At 36.0% G+C, this 11408-nt stretch overlaps 1 protein-coding gene across 2 annotated transcripts in view; it reads left to right on the forward strand.

Annotated features, from left to right (window-relative positions):
* FAM83B (family with sequence similarity 83 member B) overlaps window positions 1-6015 on the forward strand; it is an 84919-nt gene extending 78904 nt beyond the window's left edge. For both annotated transcript variants that reach the window (XM_028509654.2, XM_036024257.1), the window contains exon 5: window positions 1134-6015. In XM_028509654.2, the coding sequence (XP_028365455.1) occupies window positions 1134-3426 (2293 nt within the window). In that variant the 3' untranslated portion in view covers window positions 3427-6015. The remainder of the gene's footprint in view (window positions 1-1133) is intronic.
* The last annotated feature ends 5393 nt before the right edge of the window (window positions 6016-11408 follow it).

Consider the following 11408-nt stretch of genomic DNA (forward strand, 5'->3'; position numbering starts at 1 on the left):
TTCATATTTGATAGCTGACTTTTCATTTCTTAAGGTTTCTAACATACTTTATATTCACATCTTCAGCTTGATTGAAAATTTCTTCAATAATTCACTTTTGTACCATATGTTTTAAGTCAGGCTGGTGACCAACACATCTGTAAATACAAAATACCTAGTAAATATCCTGTTCATACCATTGATTCAATAAGTATTCTAGATAAAATTAAGCATATCAAAATAAGTTGCAGACTGCTGTTGATAATATTTTATATATTTTAAATTATTACTCTGCACATTTTAAAAAATATATTCATTTGCCTTTATTATAGTCTCCTTTGTGTAAATAATAAACTCCTTCATTGTGGAGAATGTGTTTATCTCCCTTTTTATTGTATTAAAATCTATTGTATCATGTACATTATTTGATACATGACATATTAGTGATTTTCTTCTTTATCAGCTCAGTGACTCTGTATGTTTATTCAGATTTTCAAACATCAGATTTAAAATCTTATATGAAATGTCAAAATAACTGTTAGCTCTAAACTCTGGAAGACAGGAAGTTCCATAAAGTGCTATCCCAGTACCCTAAATTATACTTACTCAGTAAGTCACAGAGAGAAAACATATGTATTAGTACAGAGTTGTCTTGCACTGTGACATGTTGGAACTATAAGGAATTGTAACAGTTATGTTATTCATGCCCTCATATTAGACATGAGGAAACAGAGGCCCCAGCTCATGAGACAGGAGAGCTTAGCAGTAGCCAGTTCTCTCAGCTTTTCCTGTGATGCTAGCTTTCCTGAACCCTCCCAGGAGGCATTTTTTTCACTCTACAAATTCTTACTAGGTAAAGGTACAAAGTGCAACATGGCTTTTCTTTGGACTTCTTATAAGTAGTGTAAGGAATTATAGTGGATTCAAACCCAAGACTTGAGTTGATTTGTTATTTAAAGTATGAATATGGGAGTGGGGCAACATATCCATATTATAAGCATGTAATGATTGGAGCTATTTTCAGTTATGGCAATCCAGAAAAAAAAACTCTTTTGTCAGCAATAAATGACACATATTTTTAGTGGACCCGTATATATTGTCACTAATCTTTTAACTCAGCAAACATAAAATTTTCCAATTTTGATTTTTTTCAGCTATATGTGGTCATTTGAAAAAGCTCACCTCAGCATGGTTCAGATAATCACAGGACAGCTCGTTGAGTCTTTTGATGAAGAATTCAGAACTCTCTATGCCAGATCATGTGTCCCCAGCTCATTCGCTCAGGAAGAGTCAGCCCGGGGGAAGCGTGGCAAAGCTCTGTGGGAGAACGGCACTTACCAGCGTTCAGTCTCTTCATTAGCTTCCGTTTCCAGCCAAAGAAACTTTCTTGGTAGACAAGACAATACTCATAAACTAGATCCTGGTTACTTCAAAAACAGAGGGATATACACCCGGAATGAACATGACAAGTATGGCATAAGAAATCATGGATACAAACCTCCTTTTGTTCCAAACTTGAATGGGCCAAATACAATCCGTCAGTATCAGCCCAGTCAGAATGAAAATTGGAAGAGGCACAGTTATGCTGGGGAACAGCCAGAAACAGCACCATACCTGTTGCTGAACAGGGCTGTAAATCGAAACATCAATCCTCCTGGTAATTGGAAAAAGTCTTCAGATAGTTTGGCATCCTCATCACGGGGAGGCTATGCTAGCCACCATAACACACCTCCCCAGAGTTTTGGGAATTGGCTTGCCCAGAGGAAGACAACACATTTTGCAGAAAGGAATTCAAATGTGCGGAGGTCTTTTAATGGGACAGATAATCATGTTCGCTTCCTGCAACAACGAATGCCAACCCTGGAAAATACGACAAAGTCATTCTTGCGAAACTGGAGAATTGAATCCTACTTAAATGATCATTCAGAAGCTGCACCTGATTCTAATGGATCAGCTCTAGGTGACCGGCTTGAGAGCTATGATAGTTCTGAGAATTTGAAAGCTAATGCCCTTTATACACATTCTCGGCTTCGCCCCTCTCTTGTGTTTAAACCAACTTTACCTGAGCAGCAGGAAGTTAATAGTTCTGCAACTGGCTCCTCAAATTCAACTATCATTGGTTCCCAGGGAAGTGACATACCTAAAGAAGTCCCAGATACCCCTACAAGTGTAGAGCATTCGACAGACAAACCTTTGCCAGAATCAACCCCCGAGCTACCATCACAGTCAGAGATGCCAAAAATGCACCCCTCAAGGGTTCCTGAAAACCACTCAGAAGTCTTAAATCAAACTACGAGTGGCCATACTGAGTCAAACAACTACTTATATACAAATCTGTGTGTAAATAAGCAGACAGAAAATCTAAAGAATCAACAAAATGATAATATGCTTAAAAGACGAAGTTTCCCATTCTTTGACTACTCAAAAGCCAATTTAGATCATGGAAATAGTAAGCATTATGTATATAGCACACTTACCAGGAATCGAGTCAGACAGCCAGAAAAACCCAAAGAGGACTTGCTGAAAAGTTCTAAAAGCATGCACAATGTGACCAATAGCATAGAAGAGCAGGAGGAGGTGGTCCAGAGGGAGCCTTCAGGTGGCACAACTACCAAGTCGGTTTCCATTGCTGCTTTGCTTGACGTGAATAAAGAGGAATCTAACAAAGAACTCACTTCAAAGAAAGAAGTTAAGAGTTCCCCAAGCTTTTTGAAAAAGGGGTCTCAGAAGTTGAGGTCCTTACTTAGCCTTACCCCAGAAAAGAAAGAAACGCTATCCAAAAGTAAAACATCTCCCTTTTATAGGATGTGTAGTAGTTCTGACACTTTAGCTTCTGAGGCTGAAGAGAATCAAAACCCAAGGAAGTCAGAACCAAAAGTTGATTCATCTCCTAGAAGAAAGCATACTTCCTCAACAAACTCCCAAAGCAGCATCCACAAGAGTAAGGAAGATGTAACAGTCAGCTCATCTCAGGGGATAAGTTCTGCATCCAATGAAAGTAATGAAATAATACCTTCTCCAGGTCCATCTGAAAACAAGTTCTTAGACAGGGCAGGGGATGCGTCTGCCCCAAGATTTAATACAGAACAAATCCAATACCGAGATTCAAAGGAGATTCGTACTGTTGCTGCTCCTGGAAGAAAACCAGCTTCTTCTTCAAGGCCAAAGCCCAATGAGCTTGTGAGGACTCATTCAACTGACCGGCGCATTTATAGTCGTTTTGAGCCGTTTTGTAAGATTGAAAATTCTATTCAGCCAACTAGCAACATGCCAAATGCCAATATACACCGCCCAGAAATAAAATCCTCAACTATGGGTAATAGTTATGGCAGGTCCAGCCCACTGCTGAATTACAACACTAATGTTTACCACGCATATCAGCCAAATGAGAACAAGTTTCGAGGATTTATGCAGAAGTTTGGAAACTTCATACACAAAAATAAATGAGATACTATAATTGCAAATAGATATTAAAATACAAAATGCATGTGGCCATAAATATTTGTCTAAAGAACATTGTGGATAGTTTTTATAACATGCCAATAGATTTCTGTAGGGGCAAAATTTGGGGTATGATGTGTATTTTTCACCAACTTACTATGTAAAGTTATTGTTCTATGTGATAAAGTTGATTGTGCTTAATTATACTAATGGAATGGCTCTATAAACATCATTTTTAAATGGTAAAGGTAAAAAATGTAATTAAATTGTTTTCTTCAAATTGAACACGTTAAATCTTAAAAAAAAAAAAAAAAAACCTTAATGGCAAAATGGTATATGGATTTTAACCATTTATTCCAAAGTTTTTCCTTTCATTTAAAGTCTTTTCTTTTATAAAAGTATCCTAATACTATCAGTGGCCCTTTATAACACATCTTTATAGGGCTCTCGTAACTTCAGGTTATGAGAAAAGAAGAAAAAGCCTTCTGGTTTTAAATGGTCTTTAAATTTTATAGGATAACTTGTTATGTTTTATTAATGTTTTATTAATTTTCCTGTGGAGCATACATAACAGGCTGGGTGGCACAGTAAAATTTAAACTATGTAGCTCAACATACATTTTTTTGTTTTATTTTGTCTGAGGGTGCTGGCAAAGTATGGACCTCAGGTAGTACAAGGACATCACAGGAATTTGCTCTCCTTCTTTCCTGAGAACCATCCAGGATGTGCTTCTTTCCACTTTCCCAGGGAGGCTGTATATCACTCACCAGTCGGCTGCCAGCCTTGGTCGTTTCTTCCTTCAAACTTACAGCAAGCCCACAGGAATTGGAAAACCTGAACTATTCCTACCCTTTTCCTAATATAAAGTATTTTAGAGAACGTAAATTTCTACCTAAATTTTTATCTTAAGATTGGTATGACAATGCTTAGGTGTTTTGATTGCAAAAGTCTTTGCTCTTTTCCACATGCTGTGCCAAATACAGTGTGACCGGGGTGGAGTCATGGGTGTGAGAATTGGTGCTCTCGTCTATTCTGCCATGAGCAGGGGCCCTAGTTGAAGAATTTAAGACTTCTTAGATTTTGATTTAATGAAGGTACTCAGATCATGAGCTACCCTGTGCCTTTCTGAGAGTAATAAAAGTTCCATATCCATTACAGAAACTTTAACTTGGCTTTACTTCATCCACAAAGAACAGAATTCAAGAAACAGGGCACCATTTGAGAAGTGGAAAGTGTTTCTACAACACTTTATTTTTCACACCTACTAAGTTCCTGTATGGGGTAGTATTTTAAAAATGCAAGATTTATTCAGATATTATCTATGTTACTAAATAATTAAAATAGTGGCATTAAAACCATGGTTTTATGGTTTCCATAAAACCATGATAAGAAATATGATGGGGAAAAACAAGACAGTTGGGAAAAGAAAACATATATTGAATACTTACCCTAGACCAAGTCTTGAGCCTGAACCTAAAGCGGCCTCAGCAACATTTTGTGGGTACCACTGCCCTCCTTATTTATAGTTAATGATTAAGGTGATAATTGAGACACTGAAATTCAGACACATAATGCTCCAAGTCACATAACTAATAAGGTACTAAGGTGTCTATAACATCCTGGCACATCACATTACCTCCGAAATGTGTTCAACTTCTGCCTTGCCCAAACTATTAGGAATTAAATGAGAAAAATGTTTATATTTCCTGACCCAAACAGCATTCAACCAAAAAGAGTTTAGCTGAATTCTACCAGACAACAAAGACACATGGGTCTTAAAATAACCATAGTAGGTGGGATTAAGGAATTAAATTGAGGTCGGTTTCTGAATGTAACCTAGCAGGACAGTTTCCATTGCTAGGCAGTCGTTTTGATCCTCTTCTAGTTGACCCATGACAATGAGAGGAAAGGAAGAGGAACCACTAGTGAGCTCTGACCTGCTTCTGGACTAGAGAAAAAAAGCCCATTAGGGTAGGAAGCTAGGCAGTGAATGGAACTTAAATATATAATCTAGATGAATATTCACAGTAAGTCTGTGAAGTAAGTTCCCCTTTTTTAAAAAAATAAGGAAACTAACCCACAAAGAAATTAGATAAGTTTCCAAGAGTTACACAACTCTGAATTGGCAGAACTGGGGTTTAAACACAAAAGCCTGTATTTTTAATGCTATACCACACCATACCTTACTGGCCTCTTATTCCTCTAGGTTTGAGGAAACTCCTTTGAAAGTCATCACTCTCTTTTGCTCTCCCTTTACAAATTGCAAAAATATAACAGGAACTGGAGAGCAACAGCACTTAATAAACAGATTGAGAATATACTATTCAGTTTTACCTCATTCACTAAAGTAGGTTTTAAACCTCTCATTAAAACCTAGGGAATTCCCAAGTACTGCAACATAGCATTTTATTGCTTTGGTAAATTGAGTGTAATAGATTGAAAATTCTGCACAGTTTGTAATAAATTAATAGCCTAAAAATAAAACTTGTAGAGGGGAAGAGTCATTTTTCATAGTAAAGGTAACCAGGGATATTTATAAAAACAAAAAACTTTGAAATGTGCATTCCTTGTAATAAGAAATGGAATTCAGTTGCATTAAAAAAAAAAGCTACTTCTGATTGTTAGTGGGTTGATTTTAGAGTCATCTAGAAATTGTAATATCTTCACAGACAGTACCAGGTTATTTTAAAACATTAGAAGTGAGTGAGAGATTTTTAATGTTGCTCTTAGGAAAACTGACTTCTGTCATTCTGGACAACAGTCCTTGTCATGCATTTAAGAAAGGCAGAACCCACAGTTAACCAAACCAGATGAACTTTAATGTAACACCCATTCTTTGTTACTTTTAGTTGGGGCATCTTTCAGAGATAAAGGGATAATGAGCTAATTGTCATTAGGAAGCTCTGAAAACACAAATCCTGAAAATTTAGAGCACTATAACTTTAAAGCTGAAATTACAAAAAGACTAGAGTGTAAATCATGTTTAATAAGAAATAAGAACTCGTTACTTTTTTGTACAGCAACTACCATCCATTCTGGAAACAGCTTTAATAGTTTGTTGAGTTCCTCCTCTCCCTAGTGAAACTGGGAAGTATTGGATGCTTTGTTTTATGCACTTGTGATGGACAGCTTAGGCTTTTGCACAGCACATTTATTCTTTGCCATTTTTCTTTATTTTCCTCCTATTTTTTCTTCAGAAATATATAGATATCAGAATCTGTTCATAGAGTAAGTTTTCAAAGTTTTACCGTGACTCAGCAACTCCTCAAGGTTAAGGCTGAATGAGTGCACAGTGCTTCAAATAATTACTCACAGTTTGAGTTATAAACAGACACTCCAAACTTCATGGATGTATTTATTTCAAGCAATATAATTTTTTTCCCCAAATTAATATTGGTGGAAAGATAGTGTCATGTAAGTGTACTTTCACATTAAAGTTTGATAAGGTAATTTTTACTCTCTACATAGTACATTAATTTGTAAGCAGAAACTCAAAAAAACAGGTATGATTTCAGGGTTCTTCATACATAACTTCGGAATAGTTTAAGTACCTGTATCCTGAACACATTAATGTCCCTCTGTTATACGATAGGGTTTAGCCACAATTCTGATGTGGTGTGTTATGGTATGAGTATGGGGTACATGTTGGTAGTCTCACTTGGGCAAGCAAATATGCTATTCAATGAAGATGACATCTGGTGTGATCTAGATAAGCAGGAAAAAGGTTGAACTCTGACTACATCCAACTAGAACTTTTCTCAAGATTATCTGGTTAGTTAACTATTCACAGATATTTGACTTTTATGGATATCTGTTGATTCTTAATGTGCCTATGGCTAAGGGATATAAAGGAGGATCATTATTTCATGTTAACTGTATGTGCTGCTGTTTTTTAAAGTTTATCATAATATTCAATTTGGTTCTAGAATATCCAAAGTAAAAAGGATGAAATTATAAACCAAATAGTCAATTTTTAATATACAAACTGTTAGCAAAGAAATATTCTTCCAAATTAACTTTTGTTTTTAAATCTAATAAATGAATATTAAATAATTTTGTACAAATGTCAATATATTGTAAGTTGTTTATTTTTTATCTTCATATCATGGATCTCACATAAGCTTATATTTTCAATTAGTTATTATACTATGAATTTAGATTTTATACATTTTTAAATGTCTCCATAATTTTAAATTGTTTTATTATACTTCTTTTTACAGAGAGGGGTAGAAAGGATAAAAAAGAGGGAAAGAAACATTGATGAAAGAGGAAAACATCAATCAATTGCTTTTCACATATGCCCCAACCTGGGGCCAAACGCACAACCCAGGCATGAGCCCTGACCAGGAATTGAATTGGAGACATTTTGTTTTGCAGAATGATGCCCAGCCAACAGAGGCACACCACTTAGGACATATTTCTCCATAAATTTTGAAACCATGTCTTAAACACTTTTAGGTTTATTTTGATCAGCAATTATATTTTATATAATTTATCCACATTTGATATTGTGACAATATTCTTTCCTTAACAATACTATACACACTCATTCTCTTTATTTCTATTTCAACTTCAATATAGTAGTTATTTTAAATAATGTGACTTTGAAAAATAGGTAATTTATTTCATTCAAAAATTAGTAACTGATTTGTATGACTTTGTAGCATTTAGTCTGAGTAAAATATTCTAAAGGAACATTTATGTTAGATCAGTTAGTGACATTAAATAAGCTAAAGTCAGAAAGTAATTAAAAACTTAAAATGTATTTTCCTTAGAAAAAAAATAATTTATATCACAGATCAAGATACAGTTGAAATACTGTGTTTTAGAAATTTAATACCATCTTTGTAAAGGGAAATGTGATTTTTAAGTAGGTAAGTATAATTTTAAGTAAAAACAATTTTTAATTTATTTACCATAAATGCTGATGTTTAAGAAAAACCTTGTTCAATGGAATAGTAAGGAAAATAGATAAGGTTTTACTTTTTGCAGCCACCATAAAGGAAACCTGTGAATAGGCTCAGTTGATTTAAGTAGTCAAAGACTATCTGGAGGTAATTGGACTAGATAAACACAAGTGCATTGAAAGGAGTAAATGTGTACCCTGTCTGGAGAAAAGAATCAGGTGCAGTGGCATTACCTGTGCTGAAAGCAGTAAGAAACAGAAGCAAGGAATATATATAGAAGAAAACTCTTAACAAAGAAAAGTATAATATCAAACTGGATATTTTTGTCATAATAATCTATTCCAACAGATTATTTATGTATTTAACACTCATACTAGGAATATTTGTTGCATTTATGTAGGTTATGGTAGACTTTTGAGTAAGTAAAAAGAGATTTAAAAAATGTCTTGAATAATCAGAGGCTGTACAAGTTTCATGTGTTTTAAGACTAGCCCAAACTAACAGCAAAAATATGTATGCTGAGACGCAAGATGTCAGAGAAGTAAGTGGAAGCTACACTAACCTCCCAGGACAAATCTGAAATTAAAACTAAATTGTAGAGAAATCATCCTGAATAACCAACGGAACACTAGCTGCAGAGAAGCCTTATAACCAAGGACAGACAGAAATAACCACTTCACCACAATGTGACAAGTACAGAGTGTGGAGGAGGCGCAAGAGGGCTGGCTGAGCTCCCAGGAACAGCATCTGAAGTTTCAAAGGAATATTTCAAGAGCCATGGGGTTCCTTCTGAGAGTGTGGGGTGTAGCCCAAGCTGGGATCTCCAGCTTATTGCACCAAAGACAGGAAAGGAATCCAGATAACATCCAGCTGTGAAAAACAGCAGAATTTCTGTCTGCCAGGGAGAGATGGTAAGAGATACAGAGAGACTATTAAAGGTCCAACACAAAAAAACTTCATTTGCAGCCACTTACCCTGGGCTCCAGCAAAGGGAGGAAAGAGTGACCAGAGATGCATGAGTGGTCTGGGGTGGTGGCTCTGGGAAGAAAACTGAAGCCAAGATACCTGTGCTGAGTCATTCCCCATACTGCACAAGCCATCTTTCCTAGGCAGAGCACTCCCCTCCAAGTGGCATCGGCTTGGGGGGAAGCAATATCCCCATCTGCAGGAATTACTCTGCCACACCCTGTGGAACTTAAGCCAGGCTGCTGAGTACAGCTTAAGGCTATATCATTGATTAGGTTTAACAACTAAGGCTGATTTCTGGGAGCTCTGAGACTTTAGCTGACCTTCCTGCAGGCCTGGTGCTCAGCCTGGTTCATTTGGCACACAAACAAGCCCAGCACAGAGAACCATGTGCTATGGATGACTGATAGCCCCAAACAGGTTGTACAGGAACCAGTCACAAGCAGTGTCTGACAAAGGTCTGCTCTGGAATCTTTGCAAATCTACCTAATACATAGAAATAAATATAAAAAAGCAGCCAAAATGAGAAGACAAAAAACAGACCCCAAAAGAAAGGACAAGAGAATTCTCCAGAAGAAGAATTACATAAAATAGAGGCAAGCAATTTATCAGAGAGTTTAGAGTAATAATCATAAGGATACTACTCAGCACCATGAAAAAAATAAATATAAACTATAAAAAAGAACCACTCAGAAATAAAGAGTGAAATATCTGAAATAAATAATACACAGGAAGGAATAAACACTACATTAGATGAAGCAGAGGATTATATCAGTGATTTGGAAGACAAGATAGGAAATATATGCAAGCATAGCAGCAGAAAGAAATAAAAGAATTTTTTAAAAAATGAGAGCTTAAGAAACATTATACACAACATGAAGCGTAACAACATGAAGCATAACAACATTCACATCATGGAAATACCAGAAGGAGAAGAGAATGAGCAAGGGGCTGAGAACCTATTTGAAAAAATAATGACAGAAAACTTCTCTAATCTGGTGAAGGTAAACCCAAGAAGCGCAGAGAGTCCCAAACTAGCTGGACCCAAAGATGCCTGCACTGAGACATATCATCATTAAAATGACAAGGTTTAAAGACAAGAAGAGATCTTAAAAGCCACAAGAGAAAAGGTGGTAATTAAATACAAAGGAACACCAATTAGACTGTCATCTGATTTTTCAACAGAAACATTTCAGTCTAGAAGGGAATGGTGTGAAATATTCAGGGTGATGAAAAGCAAGGACCTACAACCAAGGCTATTTTACTCAGCAATGCTATTATTAAAATAGAAAGAGAGATAAGGAACTTCCCAGACAACACAAGCTAAAGGAGTTTGTAAACACCAAACCAAAACTGCAACAAATGTTAAAGCGCTTGCTTTAAGAAGGAGAAGGAAAAGAGAAAGAAAAAAAACAGAGGAAAATAGTCTAACAATAAAATGGCATAATATGTACCTATCAATAATCACCTTAAATGTAAATGGCTTGAATGCTCCGAACGAAATACACAGGGTAGCTGAATGGATAAGGAAACGAGACCCATATATAGGCTGCCTCTAAGAGACCCACCTCAGTAAAGAGATACACACAGACTAAAAGTAAAGGGGTGAAAAAACTATTTCATGCAAATGGAAAAGAAAAAAAGCTGGGTCGCAGCACTTGTATCCAACAAAATATACTTCAAAACCAAGGCTAGAGTAAGAGACAAAGAAGGACACTATAATAATAAAGGGAAAAACCCAACAAGATGATATGCTAGTAAACATTTACACACAAAACTTAGGAGCGCCTAATTATGCAAAGCAAATCTTGATAGGTATAAAGGGAGAGACTGACAAAAGTACAGTCATAGTCTGGGATTTTAACACCCCATTGACTGCAATGGGTCAGTCTTCCAGGTGAAAATCAACAAGGAGACAGTGGCCTTAAATGACACTCTAGATTAAATGGAGCTGACTGATATTTTCAGAGCAATTCACCCCAAGAATATACATACTTTTTAAGTGCACATGGAATATTTTCCAGGATAGACCACAGGTTAGGACACTAAACAAGTCTCAATAAATTTAAGAACATTGAAATCATATCAAGCATCATCCATGAAACTAGAAATCAA

Source organism: Phyllostomus discolor, chromosome 4 (assembly GCF_004126475.2).
Source record: "Phyllostomus discolor isolate MPI-MPIP mPhyDis1 chromosome 4, mPhyDis1.pri.v3, whole genome shotgun sequence".
In the NCBI taxonomy this organism is placed as follows: Eukaryota; Metazoa; Chordata; class Mammalia; order Chiroptera; family Phyllostomidae; genus Phyllostomus; species Phyllostomus discolor.